This window comes from Eulemur rufifrons, chromosome 28, assembly GCF_041146395.1.
Source record: "Eulemur rufifrons isolate Redbay chromosome 28, OSU_ERuf_1, whole genome shotgun sequence".
Classification (NCBI taxonomy): Eukaryota; Metazoa; Chordata; class Mammalia; order Primates; family Lemuridae; genus Eulemur; species Eulemur rufifrons.
In genome coordinates this window covers 54,755,647-54,774,530 of record NC_091010.1, presented here as the reverse complement: position 1 = coordinate 54,774,530, position 18,884 = coordinate 54,755,647, and the positions used below count along the sequence as shown (strand labels likewise).

Here is an 18,884-nt window from a genome sequence, read left to right as displayed (position 1 = left end):
GCTAAGGGGGCAAGAGTGGGCACGGAAAAGGGGAAGGGGCTCAAAAGAAAGGGAGGAGGTGGCACAAGCTGGACCGAATCAGAAGGCCTGGCTCTGAGCCTGAGTTCTCCAATGATTGGCTAGGTGACCCCAAGCTACTGCTAGTTACTTAATCCCTACCTACTTCACAGGGTTGTTGGAGGATTAAATGGGATAACCTAGGAGGAAACAAAGTGCCCTGTGAACGCTACAGCACTTCAAGAACACGGTGCTGCTCAGCCCCCAGCACTGCTGCAGTGTGGCTGGGAGACTTCAAATTACCCTCACAGGCAGCCGCGTTCTCCACGCTCCGCTTCACTTCTCGGATACTTGACTGGCCTTTGGTAAATTCGATCTCCCTTCTGGAGCCGATTTCCTTTTTTATGGTAAGAGAGTTGACTTAGATAATCTTTAGGGTCCCTTCCAGTTTGAGGTTCTGCAATTTTGTTGTCTTATTCATCTTACATTCCAACTTTCACAGTAATAATTATTTGCCAAATGACAAACTATTGAAGGAAGATTCATCAACAGGAGACAAAAAAAAAAAACTAAGCTAATGAGTGATTGACGCTGAAAACAAAGAAGAAAAAGTGTGTGTTTTTTAAATGCCTTGAAGGGTCACAGTTCAAAGACACAGTAATAAAAATTCAAAGAGGTTTCACCCAAAAAATGATTGTTATACATAACATCTGTGCTCCTACAAGGTTAAATTATCATTGGCCTAGATATATATATATATTTTTTTGAAACAGAGTCTCACTTTATTGCCCAGGCTAGAGTGAGTGCCGTGGCATCAGCCTAGCTCACAGCAACCTCAAACTCCTGGGTTCAAGCGATCCTCCTGCCTTAGCCTCCCAAGTAGCTGGGACTACAGGCATGCACCACCATGCCCGGCTAATTTTTTTTCTATATATATTTTTAGTTGGCCAGCTAATTTCTTTCTATTTTTAGCAGAGACAGGGTCTCGCTCTTGCTCAGGCTGGTCTCAAACTCCTGACCTTGAGCGATCCTCCCGCCTCAGCCTCCCAGAGTGCTAGGATTACAGGCGCAAGCCACCGTGCCCAGCCTGGCCTAGATATACACCCAAAAGAAACTAAGAAATATGTTCAGCTAAACACTTGCAAAATAATGTTTATACCAGCCTCATTTGTATTAATAGCCCAAAACTGGAAACAACCTAAATGTCCGTCAACAGATAAATGGATAAACAATTTGTGGCATAGCCATAAAGTAGAATACTACTCATTAATAAAAAGGCCCAAACTTTTGATACCAGCAACAACATGGATAAACCTCAAAATCATTATGCTAAAAAAATTCCATAAAGTGTAAGAAAATATTTGCAAATCATACATCTGATAAGGGTCTAGCATCCATAATTTATAAAGAACTCTTACAATTCCACAGCAAAAATATAAACAACCCAATTTAAAAATGGATAATGGACTCGAATATACATTTCTCAAGATACACAAAAAGCCAACAAGTACATGAAAAGAAGCTCAACATCATTAGTCATCAGTGAAGTACAAATCAAAACTGTGAGATACCCCTTCATACCCACGAGGATGGCCATTAAAGAAAAAAATCAGAAAATAGCAAGTGCTGACAAGGATGTAGAAAATTGGAGCTTTCATTCATTGCTGGAGAGGATGTATTAATATTTAATAAATGGTGCAGGGCTTTGGAAAGCAGTCTGGAAGTTTCTCAATAAATTAAACATGGAATTGCCATATGACCCACCAATTCCACTGCAAAATACATACCCAAAAGATGTTCAAACAAAAACTTGTATGCAAATGTTCACAGCAGCACTCTTCACAATAATCAAAAGGTGAAAATAAACCAAATGTCCATCAGTAGACGAATACGTAAACAAAATGTTATCTACCCATACAGTGGAATATTATTCAGCAATAAAAAGTAATGAAGTACTGATACGTGATACAGCGTGGATGAACCTTGCAAGCATTACGTTGTATGAAAGAAACCAGACACAAAAGGCCACCTATGATATGACCGCATCTATATGGCATGTCCAGAATAGGCAAATCCACAGAGACAGAAAGTAGACAGGAGGTTTCCAGGGGTGGAGGAGGAAGGAACGGGAAGTAACTGCTTAATGGGTCTGGGGCTTCCTTTTGGGGTGATATAAATGTTCTGGAACTCGATGGTGGTGAAGGTGGCGCAACACTGTAAATGTACTTGATGTCACTAAATTATGTACTTTAAAATAGTTAAAGGATAAATGTTATGTGTACTTTATCACAATTTCTAAAAATGATATTTCTGAACAAAATCATAATGCTGAGTGAAAGAAGCCAAACAAAAAAAGAGAGTAATATTTGGATTCTTTTATACAAAATTCTAGAAAATGCAAACTAATCTATAGTGAGAGTGATAGGAAGCAGATCAGTGGTTGCCTGAGGGAGAGGAGGTAAGGGAACAGGGAAGGATATGTTGTAAAAGGCATGAAGACACATTTGGGGGTGAAAAAAGGACTACTATCTCAACTGTTTGATGGTTTGATGGATGTTTAAAACGTGTGCGGCTTACTGTACTTCAATTATACCTCTGTAAAACTGAAAAAAGACACAAAAGTTTTAGAAACTATTATTAGGCCTCCGAACTCTTAGCATTATTGAATTTCTATTTGAAATACACTGAGGAACTCACTGCTTAAAGTATCTTTACTGTAAACCCTTTCGCAGGTTGAAAGCAAACAACCCTTTCCTGATTTACTGATTCTATTCAGTCTGGTTTTCACATACCACGGTTTCTTAAAGCAAAAGAACACCTGTGACAATGTCTGCAAAGATAGTTCAAAAAGTTTGTCTGGCGGAGACTGAGTTTCATGTGTCTATATTTCAAGTCAGGAATTCCTTTCGCTATTAATAGGAGCCCGGGACACTTTAATCATTGCTGAATCCTGGTTTTCTGAACTGGTTCAAAAAGGGTCTGGTAGAACTTGGCAAGGCTCACTTTGCAAATCAAACTATCATATCTGTTATTATTTTAGCACATGCTGAGAGGATTATAAGTGTTTATGTACTCTCTGTGAGCATCGAATTTAGGTCTTGCCTAACATGCATAACTAGCAGAATAAGACAGTGAATCAAATGCCAGAGTCGGATTTTCTTGTGGAATTTAAATTGGGATATAGATTTCACTTTAAACCAAATGGTATATTTAAAGCTACAAGAAAAAGAGAAAGGAAAAAAGAAATAGGAAAAAAAGTTTTAATGGGATTGCTCAGTTTGTCTTAAATTAAATTTGACCTAGATAATACTGACAAATAAAATAAACCAACTTTTTCAATGACCATTTAAAAAAATTAAATTTGACCTACTTTCAAATTTATTCCAGGCATTTTTTTCCTATAATATTTTCTTTGAAAGTGATGAGCTTTTTATAAATTATTCTGAGGGTACAGATATTTACATAGAGAAGTGAAGATCACTTGAATTTATATATTATTTTCCATTCCCAGCCCCAATCCACCAGTTCTTTCGTAAACACTATTTTTCTTAGCTTTCCTGAGTCCTAGTAAGATTTGTGACTCAGTTTCTTCATCTGTAAAATGGGGAGAATAATGGCACTTACCTCACAGGATTATTGTTAAATGGTAAATGGATTAAAATACATCAAGTGCTCAGAATAGTAGCTGGTACACAGGAAGCACTCAATAAGTTAGTTGTTATTCACTTTATTATTGTTGTTCCCTTTAACAGATGAGAACACTGAGGCTCAGGGTTAGTGGTGGCACAGCTGAATGTAGAACACGTAGCCTGCCTGCTCCTGCTCCTTTTCACGACTCCACGCCACTTTCCCCACCCATACATATTTTGTGTATGAAAATAAGAGGACCAAACTAGAACAGGCAAAAATAGCTATGAAACTTAAATCTAAAAAACAGGAACAAACTGGTAGTCACTGCCCAGCTCCACGACTCAGCCAGTTTAGGCTCCAGGGCAAGTCATCGGTCATTTTTAAAGTCTGCTTCATACAGTGACTTTGAAAAGGGAGTTAAAAGGTTCGTGCAGAGAGCCAACATAGTGTCAAAAGGATGCCTAAAAAAATCTCATGAGCTAGTAAAAATTACATTAGCATCCACTTACTGCCATTGCATTAAAAAGGATTTATATTCACTCTATGGACATTAAAAGGCACTGCAGCCTGAGACAGAACGCCTCCACAGGAGTTAAGTGGGGAGTAGCTGGCCCATCAGTCTAGTCCTGTTAAGTCAGGACTAGAAAAATCCAGTGGCTCCACATACTATTAATATCCACAGGGTGGTATAATGCAAACATATTTACAAGGGTGTTTGATATAAACTATATATCCAAACTCATCCTTTCTAAAATGATATTTATTTATCTTTCTAGTTCTATATATTTCGTTGAAAGTGCTTTCTAAAAATCTGGAGAAACATCTAAAGAACAAATGTAAAGAACAAATGGAGCAATCTGGTGGTCACCATGTTAACCAAGGGATGAAACAGTGGGACACACATCCCCCATAGCGTATCTTTGCCAAAATGCTTAACCTGAATCTGATCAAGAGGAAACAACCGACACAACCAGATCGTGGTTCCTTCTACAAGACAACTAGCCTATAATCTTGGGTCAAGAAGAGCAGAGAGAGGTGAATACAACACTTGGTAGATCAAAAGAAAGAGACATCATAAACAAACGCATGTGTGAACTGAACCAGTTTTAAAACTGTGGGAGACATTTTTCAGACAACTAGAAAAAGTTAAAGATCTCGTGTTTATTAGCAAAAAATATTTCAGTAAGACTAATTTCATTAGCTATGATAATAGAATGATGGTTATGCAAATTACCTTCAAATAGCTCAGAAAAAAAAAATATAGAGTACACATGCAAGAGCAAGAAAGAACTCAAATGTAGTCCCCCTAAAACGAAGTTTACTTTTTTGAAATACAGTCAAAATTATATACTTGGTTGAAACCAATTTGAAAGAGAGTGAGTGGAAGATGGGGTAGCAGAAATTATAACAAGTATTACGAGTTATTGGCTTGGGAGTAAGAAGTAAAATGTGTTTTGCTTCTTTTAAATAAAAATATTAGTTATGGTTGTATACCTTAAAGGGTTCATCTTTACACCATAGCTCCAAGGCATCAAGAGGATGTTGCTGGGTATGAAAGAAAAGTAGATATTGGGTTTTTCCCTATTAAGGATCTGGAGAAAAGTAACCTTGAATCAAGAGGAGCAGAGGAGAAAATGTGGTGCTCAGCTTCTGTTTGGCAGGAAGGAACAGGGCGTGAGATGCCCGAGAGAGATTCAATCTGGGCCAGTAGACACATGGTGAATTTATGAATGGCCTCCATTTCTCCTTCCCCCATTTTTAAGCAGACAAAGGGATAGCCTAGCAGAAAAAACAATATACGGAAATATGGAGATTCTCATCTCATTCTGACCACTTCCTCACTGTGTGACCTTGGACAATTCGACTGACTTCTCTGATCTTCATTTGCTAAAACAGCAAATGAAAACAGGAGGGTTGGGCTAAAGCAGTTCTCAGAATCTAAAGGGCAGCTCAGTCTTAGAGACAGTGCAATACCAATGTGAAATGTCTACTCCTTTTTTTATTTTTAAAGATATAAATAGTTTTATTGTTTCCTCTGATTGCATAATAAAAGTAATATATGCTCACTGAATTTTTTTAAAATAGAAAATATTTAATAAAAAGACAAACCACTATAATTACACCACCCAGAGTGAGTTAGAATCACTGTTAACATCTTTATATTTGTTCTTCAGATGTTTTTCTGGGCTTGCAACTACCGGCACACACACACACACACACACACACACACACACATATCTTTTAAAAAACAAACGAGATCCTTATATACATGCTGTTTGTAATTTTTTTTTAGTTAACAGTATTATATGGTCCTCATTGCATATCAATAAATGCAAGATAACAGCATCATTCTAACGGCTGAATGGCACATAACATATATGCACATGATTTGTTTTCCCAACTGAGAAACATTTCCTTGGTTTCTAATTTTTTGCTCCTCCAAACAATGCTGCAATAAATATCCCTAGGCTCTTTCTAATTTATGTGCATAACTCAAAGTCTATAAACCAAGATTTAATCACACACTCATCTTCCTTTTTAATGCAGAAGGTTAAAAAATATCTTTTCGAATATCAAATAAAGTGTCTCCACACTTCCACGCTACCGCCAGCTGGAGGACGCAGCACAAGCCCCCGAGGCGCCCACGTCTTTAAGAGGCTCTGGAAACATTCGGTCTCCTGATACAGCAAGGCCACACTGAAGCCTGAGGCCCAGCTTTGGGACAGCCACGACCTCTGCAAGGCGGCAAAGCTGTTTTAGGGCCCGACCTCCAGCAGGGCTCTGCAGCCCAGCGACTGCGTGTCCCGGTTCTGAGTCCAGGCGGCAGCCACGCTCCTATAAGACGTTTGTGGGTCCTATGTTTACGTTTTCTGTCCTAAAATCTATAATGTCACCAAACACACTCCCGCCTGCCTGTGTTTAATACAATCCAATTTAGACACATGAAAATTATGGAATCTGTCTCCTAAATTGAAAACAGCCCTTTTTACAAACTCTATTTACTTTACCATTCCAAAATAATTAATATTCCAAAAAATTATTTTTAAACCAAAAAAAATTTTTAGAGATTAAAAAACAGTATAAAACGTCTTTCTTTTCGCTGACATTAGCATCCACTTTTCTGACTTAAAATTATGTCACTGATCCAAATATTCTTTGCAAATGCTAAAGAAAGCGTTTGATTCCCTTTTCGCAGTTATTGTTGTTTTCATGAGTGATCAATCTCACAAACAAGTACCTATGCCAGTGGTACTTGGCTAAAATTTAACTGATGTGTGACATAGGACATATTCCTTATCAGGTAGGAGGGAGGGGACCGAGGGAGGCATTCTACATTCACTCAGCAATATTCCTGGAGATTCACCTAATTTTATTCTTGGAAGGAACTACCATCGATCATTTCCAATCCCTGGAGAAGCTAGATTAGGAAGGTTAATTGGCTTGTCCAAGTCACACTCCCGGTCCACAGGTTTTTTCCTCCACTACTCTGCTCCTCCTTATCAGAAACCCAGTAATGAATTCAGAGCAAAGATGTTCCTCTTACACTTGACAACATCAAGCTGATCCTAAATCATTCTATTCAATAATGAATTCAAAATAAACCAAAAGAAGAGGCTTAATTAATGCTGTCTTTAAAATATATATTACCTTATCTAACCCTCACTGGAGGTCAAGTTTGATGGCAGGCCTAACAAAATCTGAAAACATATTTGGGGGCTGGGTGTGGTAGTCACACCCTGCAACCCAGCATTTTGGGAGGCCAAGGCAGGAGGATCACTTGAGGCCGGGAGTTCCAGACTAGCCTAGGCAAAATAGTGAGACTTCATGTCTACAAAAAAATTTTTTTTTTAATTAGCCAGGCGTGGTGGCACATGCCTATAGTCCCAGCTACTTGGGAGGCTGAGGCGGGAACATCACTTGACCCAGGAGTTCAAGGTTGCAGTGAGCTGTGATCATGCCACTGCACTCCAGCCTGGGTGACAGAGCAACGCCCTGTCTCTAAAAACTAACTAACTAAATAAAATATTTGGGAAAGAGTCTACAGACAAGTTGCAAAAGTGAAGAGTATTTAAGATGTCCAGACAGCCGCGAGTAGAGGTTTGCGTGTTTGGGCCAGAGTGGGAAGTAGCAAGTGAGAACTGATGGGTCGTAAGTGTGATGGAGACAGAGCAGGTGCAAAGAAAAGGCAGAAGCAAATGGCCCTAGTGGATCCTTAAAGCAAATACCCACATTAAAGGGGAAAGTGGCATGAAAACTATCTTCACGGAGTGACAACCAACCCCCAAACACATGCATGACTCCCAGGCTTTTGTTTCTGAACACATGGAAAGATTTATTCAGCAAACTGAGCTATGAGTTATTAACACATCTTCACGGAAGTCGCTTAACTGCTCCCTTTTTGCTCATAAAGTACATTAGCATCAGTATGTGCCATCTCCCCTACGGATCTGCTGTCAGCACGTTGGAAAAGTTGCCTTGTTAATCATCAGGGGACTTACTTATCTTACAAAATCCAGCAGGAGTTGTAGGAAAGAGGAGGATCAATGAACTCGACTGTAACTTCAGCCACAGCAAAGACTTTACCATTTTAGATGGCTATATCAACATGACGGAAACACAAACAAAATATTTGGGAGGGAGGGGTACTTCCCTTCCACCTCCTCCTCAAACAACTGGCAGCGATGACTTGTCCCCACACATGCTGTCTGTAAATGTCAAAGACTGAAACCTTGTACAGCTCCTTAGTTGGGTGGAATTTAATCACTGACCACCCATGAAGCCAGTCAAACTATCAGCTCACCACCAACACCCCCTTGGTGGTGTCGGAAACCAAATTCATTTTCCTGATTCAAAAATGCATCTTCTTAATTAGAGTTAGGATTTCCCAGTCTACTCACTGATGGAAATAAGCAGTGTTAGTCATCCATGATAACACATATTCCCAAGATCCAGCTTGGTTCATTAACCAGAAAGGGAATTGCCTCTCTTAAATCACTAATTACCGTCTTTGCTCGGGTTTTCTGAAATACAGATCACTTTACTTTCGGCAAAACTTTTCAACACTCTATTCTAAACACAGCTACCAGTCACTTGCACCAGCTGTGGATCCACGGCAACTTTCCCTGTTAAAATATACAAAATCGTATCAGTTAGACCATCCCAAACTAAGTAATTACTGTGGCGGGAAATAAAAATCAGATTAAGTGGGATTTTGTGCTACAGGAGAGCCGTGGCAGGGAAAGCCGGGTAGATGAAGGGAGCAGAGAGCCCTGCTTCTGGATTTTTCTTTGGATTTTTAACTCCACTATTTATCTCCATCTTCTTCCATTCTTACTTTCCATATTTAGTTCAGCACATTTTAATTTCTAACACTTGGTTAGACCCTAGTTCCCAGCATTTTGTGTGTTCTTGTTTATCAAAGCTGTGAATTGAGCTGTATTGATTTGTTTACTCAAGGATTGGCTACAGTGGGAAGGGAAGAAATATTAGTTTAAACTGGAATCAAGAACCTAAGGCTATAAGAAAAATAAATCAGAGGCAGAGAGAAACTAGATCATGTGGGATCACTTCACTATGAGTCAATCCTGGTTGGGGTACCCCCCCCCCCCCAGCTATTAGGACAGGCAGAGATCTTAACAGATCAGAGTTCACATTCCAATGGACAGATTTGGGCTTTTTAATTTTGGAAACTTCTAAGGAATTAGCAAAAAAATAAGTGGATACACAAATAAAAGGGTGATCAAACTTTTCTCCTTCTTTTTCCCCCTGCAGCACTGGCATTAGAACAACTCTGCATGCACCATATGTATAGTCATTTACTGTGACTAATGGGAATAATGTACACATTTTATAATACTGATCTCTTTGGCAATTTGAGAAAAACGCGTAAGTGGATGGCTATACGTACTATCTAAAAACACTTATCACAACAAACCCTCAAGCAAAATTTCTTTTTTAAAAAAACACATTTAAGAGGCTTTCTAGAGAAGCAAAGGAACTTTTCTAAGTGATTTTAAAAAAGAGAGAGAGAGAGAGAGAGAGAGGCCGCCTTCTCTCTCCCTGTTGGGGTAAATGCTTAATCCTCTCAGATGCTTTCCCTGCAGAATGCTTGTCTTATGTGTAGTTTAAGATGGTGTTTAAAATTTTCAAAATTCCTTCTACAAGTGTATTGCTATTCCCCTAAAAATGGGCTCAAACTGATGTTAAAAACTGGCACAGATGTTAGAAATTCCATCCTTTTTCCACAAAAAGACCAAATATGAGCGTGAGGTAATGTCCCTTTTTAGCAAATTCTTATTTCCTCCCCTGACTGTGGATGTCACTGTCAGCATGCCCATCAAAAGTGGGTGGACATCATTCACAACTTGCCTGCTTATCACTCCCTAACAGTTATGTGAAACTCTTCCCAAATGCAGGATGTCTATAAAATTAGAGTTGAAGTCTGTAAATCAGAGTTGCTACTTATAACATTTTCTATTCTGAGTTGGGGGAGCACTTTGTTCTGAAAACATAGATAGCCAGAGTTCTAATACTATACAGAAGACTATAAATTTAAGAAATTAAAACTGTATTTATATCTTCATAAACCACAAACACTAACATTCAGGTGACACTAGCTATCAAATGCTAAAACAAAACTTTTTTATTTTTTATAATTGTTTTTTATTCATCACTTATAAAAACAATCGCGGAAAGAGAAAAAAATCATCTATAATCAAAGTCAATATGCAACCCAATGTCATGCATTAGCCAGGAATATTTTGCTGCAATTCAAATAATTTAGGAAATATGCACTCACTTCATGAAAGGTGTGTGTGTATTTCTTTGGTCTGTTTTCACTAGGACTCGTGGCACACTTTATAGTTCCATCCGACCGCTGACTTCAATATTTCACACAGAACTGAGCGGTTCTGTTTTTATTCTGATGTCGGTTTTAAAACTTGCAACCTAACATGTAAATTTCTGATGTGCATCAAGGTTAATAAATAACTTCTTATAAATCAAGGATTAGGTTTGATTTTAAAGCACACGACTAAAACGAAATAATTTCAGAAATAAAATATCGTGAATGTTTGACGAGGTAAATCCTTATTAAACATTGGCTAACACACACCAGTCAATGTTTTCTTACATCTCCTAGTATGGAAAATATATATTTTTTTTAAGTTCTCAAATTATTCTGATTTCCTAACTCATTCCAAATCTCCTCTTAAGGTGTTACTTATATTTCTTGTTGCCCAAACAGCTTAAATAATGTTTTACGTTATATACAATAATACCTCCACATTGGCCAACTTGGAGAATGCACATTTAAAATAAAAATCTTACAAGATATTAGGTGGAAGTGTCTATAACATAGCTGACATTCTGTACAGTTAATGCTAATAGTGGCCAGGGGTCAGCGGTAAGCAAGAGCAGAAAAGGTATGGACGATCTTAACTGAAGCTAAGAATGCAATAAGAAAACTAAATATAACTAATTAGAACAAAATTACACCACAAAAATTAATTCTAGATGCAATCTTCATTAGTACTAAGACTGGCATCCGTAAAACAAACACCAAAATCCGTTTCATTTTTCGTCATCACACCTCATGTGTTTATCTACTTAAATGTAGTATACAGCCGTTCTCTAAAGATCAAATATTACACATGTGAACAGGAATCGGTTGTTATGACTGTTACTATGGTTTTACCAAAGTCATTGACTTTTACTTAAAATGAAAGCCATTGCTAATATAATCAGTAAACATAGACATTAAGAAGTGAAAAAAATTCTTATAATCCTTAAGCGCTAAGCAACAAGATTGATGTCACCATCATTTTGAAAGCGATCAAAACTTCTCCTCTTACAAATTACATAATGACCTCTCAAAAAAAACTAGAAAAAAATAGAGGTTTCCTAATAATATTTAATACGCGTTCCACTAGAAGAGAATTTCATCCAAAGCTCCAGTTCACAAAATTCCCCAGATCAACAGGAAGACAAGTCATTTTGCAGCCGAGGGCAGTATCTGCCCTATATTTTCTTAAGATGGCTGATGCAAACAGCACCTTAGAACTACATAAAAATGGTTGCTCAGATTAAATTATGCAAATGTAGTTTCAAAATAACCTGCTCAAATTTCAGTACATTAAAGATGGACCTGCAAGGCATTTGCCATGTTACACTTGGTTCCAGCAGAATTTCAGCACGAACCCCAAATCATCCTTATAAAGAAAGCCTGAAACATAAGCACGCAAACATCAAACCCTATGGGCACATTCACTGACCTTGGACCTGGTCCCTGAACACTGATCTGTCACCAATGCAAAACAAGGCAGAGCCATTAGGTGCTTCTTGATGTCTCCATCCTGGACTGCAAGCAGAAGGGGCCATCTTTGAAAAGCTCAGCCTTATCTTTTAAAACAAGATATTCCAGGGATGGAATTTTCAAAATGGGGGATGTATTTATAGGGTAAATTATTTACTATAGGAGGTAATTAAAATATAATTTACAGAATCCATTTCTACAAAACGGTATTTTATTTTCAATCTGGCAACATTTCATAATCAGACACCCACCTACAAAGATTTTTCTGTGAATATAAAGTTTCTAGTTTTTTTCTACTTAAAGGTAAATGATAGGAAAATGCAGGATGATTACAATACTAAAGCAATTTTAACAAATTTAACATGCAGTCTAATTTCAAGCCACTGGCCCGGTAAAAGGCATGTCAGATGTTTCCAAATTAATGATTGGTCTAATTGTATTTTTTAGTAAGTAAACTTTAGATTTTAAGTAGTTTTTCTCTGTTGTTTTGTATTTTTGTTGAGACATAAAGAAAAACTTTAAGTAATGGTGTACATAAACTGCCAACCATATTTAGTATTAGCCGAAATAATTTGTAAAACAAAAAAATATGAAATATTTTCATTTTCAAATAGTTGGAAACTGTTAATAGTTGAAAGTTATATAAAATATCAAATGAAAGCAAAAAATTGTCATAAGTGTTGCTTTAGTATTCCACCAGTCAAAAATAGGGAACCATTTTGTTCTGAAACATGATACCAGCGTTCTTTAATGTCAAACTTGAATTTTCACTATTCTTTCTATTACATAAGTCAGTCTTCGAAACAATAAATATTTAACTGCTATTTACATTCATTTTCATCCATCACTGGTTATTTCTCTTACTACATTTTGATAAGTTTACACAACTCAATCAATACAGCAGCGCTGGAAAACTTCTGTTCCCTGAGATAAATTTTGCTGTACTTTTGTGTATTTATCTAGTTTCATCAGTTTCGCAGAAGCGCCCATCATTCACTTTCCAACACTTTTTAAACTAGTTTTGAGGGCTTCATTACAAGCTGGGTAAACTTTTAGGAGAATAGAGATCCTTCAAATAAACCAACATTCTAGGCCTTAAACTGTCTCATAAAATCTCAAAAGAACAAAAACAAAACATCACCGTTTTGCTTTAATGTCCCCCAAATGGGCTGAAAGCGCTTCTCAGGGGCTATTAACCACTCCCCACCTACTCACGCATTGGGAAGGCCGACTTTGAAAATTCACGACCCAAGTCGCACGGTTCACCCGAGTCACAAGGTGGTAACATTAATGGAAAAAGGTTGCGTAGCTGAGAACTCTTCGAAAGGACCTTCTTGAAAAGTGTACACTTTCAGGACAAAGCAAAATATGCTGTTTACAAACTCTCACACCTCCCTTTCCCCCAGTGTCACTAGTTGACTTCAGAGGCAACGGTAAGGGTGGTTTCGTTCTTGGCGACATTTCACTTACACACCCTCACTCGCGCGCGCACACTCACGCACGACTCCCCATACATTCCAGCGGCCTCTTGGGACCAGAAAGATGAAATACAGTCTCTGGACCATTTCCCCCCAGTTTGAGCTATTTTAGTTCAAAATATCCAGTAACATCCCTGAAAAGAAGAGAAAGGAGATAAGGAAAAAGGAAATGATTTCCCCCAAATAACTTGGCTCCCCTCTCCCCAACCTCACAAACAGCCAGAATGACAGTCACTCTGCCCAGAGTGGGAGCGAGAAAACTGCAAACGCCAGGAAGCCGAGCGAAGTTCAGCAGGGACAGGAGATGGAGCCACAAAGGGAGCACCCGGGGAGAGTCCCAAAGCGCACCCCCTGGTTCCTGCTCCCGTTCTCCCTCCTCTTACTTTTGGATGATCTGGGGTAGGCCGGCTGGGGGCGGCGGCGGCGGCGGCTGCATCCCTCGCGGGCCCGGGGGTGCTGGGGACGCCTGGGCACCCGACACACTGCAGGCATCTCTGTCCGGTTGCTCCGGACCGCTGGGGTCCGCGTCCTGGCTCATGGCCGCTGCCAGCACCATGCGGGGCGAGACCGGCCCAGGATCGCGGCGAGAGAGCGCACAGGAGGGGCGGTCCCGGGGCACGGGCGCTCACTGGCCGGGGTCCCCGTGCCCAGTCCCCTTGTCCTTCCTGGTGGCGCTGGGAGGAGACGCGAGGGGCGGGGAGGAGGCAGTCCTGGCGGCGCCGCCTCCTCCTCCTCCCGCCGCCCCTGCTTGTCCGGCCCGGACACGCGGGGGCTGGGGCCAGGGGGCGTCTCCCAGCCGGCTGGAGCTGCTCGGCGGCTGGGGGCTGCTCGGAGCCCGGGTGGGCCGGGGAGCTCTGCCTGCTGACCCTGAGTGCAGCCAGCCGGGAGGGAGCGCGGCGTGTGCCACTCGCCACCGTGCGCCCTCCGGGTCCCGAGCCGGACGCTCCACAGCACGACACACCGCGCGAAGAGGTGACACACACTCCAGCCAGCGGCACCCCGCCGCAAGCTCGCTTCTTCCGGGACCCCGGGGTCTCCAGCTACCCCTGGGAGCGGCGCGCGCGGCCTCGCGCTGCTCCTGCCGAGCTGGGCGGACGGAGCGCGCCCCGGACGTCCGCGCGCATCGCGGGTGCGAAGTGCGCTGGGCTTGGCATCTTCCCGCGGCTGGAGCCCCGCCAGCGCCACTCGAGCCCCAGGGCCCTGACCCTGCGAGAGGGAAAAGCCTGGACCCTCCCCCAGGTCGGTGAGACTTGCAGGCCCTGGGGTTCTCCAAACTGGCAGTTCCAGCTGCTGGTTTCAGGGGTCCCCAGAAGCAGCCGGTGAGGCCGCGGTGGGTTTCTTGTTTCCTTTGCTTATCAGGTAAAACCTGATAAGGTAAAACCTGCCACGACCCGGAGAGCGCAAAGACCAAACTGAGTATACGTCTTATTCTTGTTATTTATTGGCCAAATCTCAGAGGAAATGTAAAAGGTGAAAAGGAAAGAGTTCGCCGACAACGTCCGACCATCACCGCCTCTGAAGCTCTGTTAACTGCCCGGGCATCCGCGTGCGCCTGTCCCACTTGAGCACACCGGTTCTCAGCTGTGGGGCCCGGACATCCTGCGTCTTTGGAGGCTGAGGAACCACCCTGCAAGGTGCAGCTTAATGTCTTGGCTTCCGGGTACGGGTTTGAGAGGTACCTGATACAGCAGAAATGCAGGAGCTGGGCAAAGACCAGGGAAAGCGGTTGCCCAGTAGACCTTACCGGCCATCGGGCGCACGGGAGTTCTAAATCCTGACACCAGCATCCCCCAGGAGCGGAGAAAATCATGCCTTGGGTGCCTTGGAAGCCAGAGCGCAGGCCAGGCTGCTCCACGGCCTGGAGAGGAGTTTGCTGAAGGTTTCAAGCCCACCCGCCCTCCTCCTTAAACCAGGCAGAAGAAGATTCGGGAGATAAATTCTCTGAGATCTGAATTCCTGAAAAATACTTTATTCTCACCCAGACTGGGTTTTCAGCCTTAGGAGACTCCCCTGCGCCTGCACCTCCCTTGGTTTCTGCCACCCTACCTGGGGAGTGTCTCTCTCTCTTTCCGTCCCTCTCCCTTTTCTTCCCCCTTCTCTCCTTCCTCTGACATAAAATAATACTGTCAATTCCTTGTATTCATAAAGATCAGATCGCCACAGATTGCAAAACTCTCATTAAAAAAAAAAAAGGTGAAGAGGTATTGGTTGTTACCCCCAATTCACAAATAAGGAGGTGTTGGGGTGATTTGTCCCAGGATAGGGCAGGTAAGAGGTAGTGAGAACAAGAGTCCTGTCCGGTTCTCTGAATGGTTAGTTCATCATCTTTAGTTTCTATCAAGAAACTGGTGACTGGTTTCCTTAAAACTCCATCTCCCACCCACCCCCTCACCCCCAGACTTCCTTGGTGAAAGGAAATTACCTAAAGTTAACATTGCAACTCTCCCAGAAATTACAATGAAAACTTATTATATGTTTTCATTGAAATCTCCCTCTGAAAATCTTCCAAAACCTTGGTGGAAAGGGCTTTGTAGTCAAAAAGACACACTTGTTTTTGAATCCAGACTCTGCAATTTACTGGTGGAGTGACTCAACCTCTCTGTGTGTCAGTCACCAAATATGTAAATTGGAAGTGAGGAGACCCTGGCTTGCAGGGTCCCTGTTAGGGTTAGGGATAGGTATCTTGCAGATTTGATGAGACAGTGTTCAATCTGGCGTTTGTTATAAACATAATTCTTTATATTCCAACCTTGTAAACCAAACAGAACAACAAATCAAACCCCAGGAAGCTAAGTGCCTAGAAGTCACAATATTTACACAATTAAGTCTATCCCCATATCATTTTTACTGGCACAAATGCATCTCAAAAATAATATACTAGCATATTTGACAAAATAAGAAATAATGGGTTAATCTAGGTATTCATTGGACTTTTCTTGCTTCCTTTCTGTAAATTTGAAATTTTCAAAATAAAAAAATTGGAGAAAAATGAATGATTCACAAGGTGTTTTTCAGAAATCCCATTTCTGTGATTACAGCTGAATATTTGCAATTCACGTGTTACATAATAACTGAAAGTGGAATTAGAGCAGATTCGAAGGTAGAGGACAATACTGCAGCAAACACCTAAAGTTAGTTCATGTCCAACCTCAGAATCCCCACAAAAATGTTTTCCAGGATGACATTGAAAAAGCACTTTCATTTTGCAAGTCAAAAAATATTAAAAAGTTCCAATGAAAAAATATTTTTAAATGTGTGTTTTCTCCCTTCTTTCCAGGAGGAAAACATAAAGACCCCAGCTGGGGCGGCCACCTTTGCTTGCGTCTGCCCTGTGCCCTCACTGCCCTCCCCGCAGGGTGTGCGGCGCAGTGACTGCAGCCAGAGAAACGCTGTGTGAGTCACACGACCTGACAAATGCGGAATGTGACTCGGAGGTGAGGGCTGGTAACATCTCTCTTTGTTCCACTCTACAGAAGCATCCTGTCCCTCCTTGACCTACAGGCAAACTATCATCAGGGAGGAGGCTAGATTGTCGTTTATGAATACACTGAACATTTAATGAATATACTGAACATTTAACAAGCGTCACCTGCTAAGTATTTTCACAGATTATTTTACTTTATACTCACGGTAACCCCATGGTAACTACTTTTAATCTGTACTTTAAGATTGAGGAAGCTGAGGCTCGGATAGGTATAAGAACTTATTCGGAGTCACCTGGCTTTTAAAGGGCAGAAGCAGGATTGAGGTAGGTCGGTCTGTCCCCAGGTCTCACCCCCTCCCCCCTCTCTACACTGCCTCAGTGACAGAGATGGAGCTGAGACCCCACCTATCTTCTTTTGCTGTGATGTTGCTGTGAATATAAAATGTCACCTGCATTGTGATGCAACTCTGCCACTCATAACTGTCCCCATCAGTAAATTAATAGGAGACACCTAAATTAACACCCTGCAAATAAGAAAATTCAAAGAAATAAAGCAACCTGGTGGGAGGTGGTAGGAAGGAGTAGCAAATAGACCCTAGTGTCTCTGGTACACTAGGGTCCTTCTCAAACTTGCCGGGGACTCTGGCACTCCAACTTGTTTCATAATATTAATATTAGTAAATGTTATGTAAATGCTTACTGGGTTCCAGGCACTGATTATAGGAGCTTTCTCATGCCTTAATTTACTATCACCATTTTGCAGAGAAGCTTGAAGAACCTGCTGAAGGTCGCTGGGATAATAAACGGCAGAGCTGAGGTTCAGACATTGGTCTGAATCACTGTGACCCTCTGTCCTCTATTCAAAGGGGAAACAGCTCACCTCTCAGGGTGATTGCGAGCATTCATCTCTGCAGAGGAGATCATGTCATATGTGCTGCTACTCCACATGCTATTACTGTTATTCATTTTAATAACAGTTTACTTAGTAGACTGTAAAGTGTGATGACACAGACATTCTCATATACTGTGGGAGTCGGTTGATGCAACCTCTTTGGAAGTGAATTTGAACGGTCTATTAAAATTGCAAAAAGGGAAACTGACTTAGTTGCCCTTCTAGGAATTTATCTTATGAGTTTATTTGTGGTCATAATCAAAGTTGTATGTACAAGGGCATTGTTCATAATAGCAAAAAACTAGAAACAAAGTGCTGAGCAGTGTGGACTGCTTACATAAAGATGGTTCTACATGTAAGAGAATACAATGTAGCCCTTAAGGCCAGGTGCGGTGGCTCATGCCTATAATCCTAGCACTCTGGGAGGCCAAGGCAGGAGGATTGCTTGAGCTCAGGAGTTCAAGACCAGCCTGAGCAAATATGAGACCCTGTCTCTACTAAAAATAGGAAAAATTAGCCGGGCGTGGTGGTGTGCACCTGTAGTCCCAGCCACTTGCGAGGCTGAGGCAGGAGGATCACTTGAGCCCAGGAGTTTGAGGTTGTGAGCTAGGCCGATGCCATGGCACTCTAGCCTCTAGCCCAGGCAACAGAGTGAGACTGTCTCAAAAAAAAAAAAAAAAAAAAAAAAAACAGTACATTAGTAAGATGTTTACTTTTAAAGCAAAAATTTATCTGAAAGAATGAAGGAGAAACACACTGGATAATGTATTGTATTACACCCTATCCTTTTGATATCCTAACAACCCCAATAGAGACAGTTAAATAGAGATCATTAAGTTGCCAGTGGTCATGTTGATACAGTTGTAATCAACCGGTTTGACAATTATGGATACATATTAAACAACCTATCATATCATCTTAGCGATAAGATATTAACTGTTATCTGGGCATTAATAATAACAGTTATGGTTTCTTGAGGGTTACTCTGACAGGCTGTCTTGAGCACATAATATTTCTCATTCAGTGCTCACAATCACTTTATTAGGTGATTATTTTTATGCCCATTTTATAGATAAGAAAACTGAGGCTCAATGAAGTTCAGCCATCTGGCCAGCTAGTAGGTGGAGGAGCTATGGATGGATCTAACTC

General features: G+C 41.1%; 1 protein-coding gene across 1 annotated transcript in view; it reads right to left on the bottom strand.

Annotated features, from left to right (window-relative positions):
• The window catches only part of RBM20 (RNA binding motif protein 20), a 168,072-nt gene extending 154,097 nt beyond the window's left edge, over positions 1 to 13,975 (bottom strand). The window contains exon 1 of the mRNA XM_069460844.1: positions 13,803 to 13,975. Coding sequence (XP_069316945.1) covers positions 13,803 to 13,975 — 173 coding nt within the window. The remainder of the gene's footprint in view (positions 1 to 13,802) is intronic.
• Between the last annotated feature and the right edge of the window lie 4,909 nt (positions 13,976 to 18,884).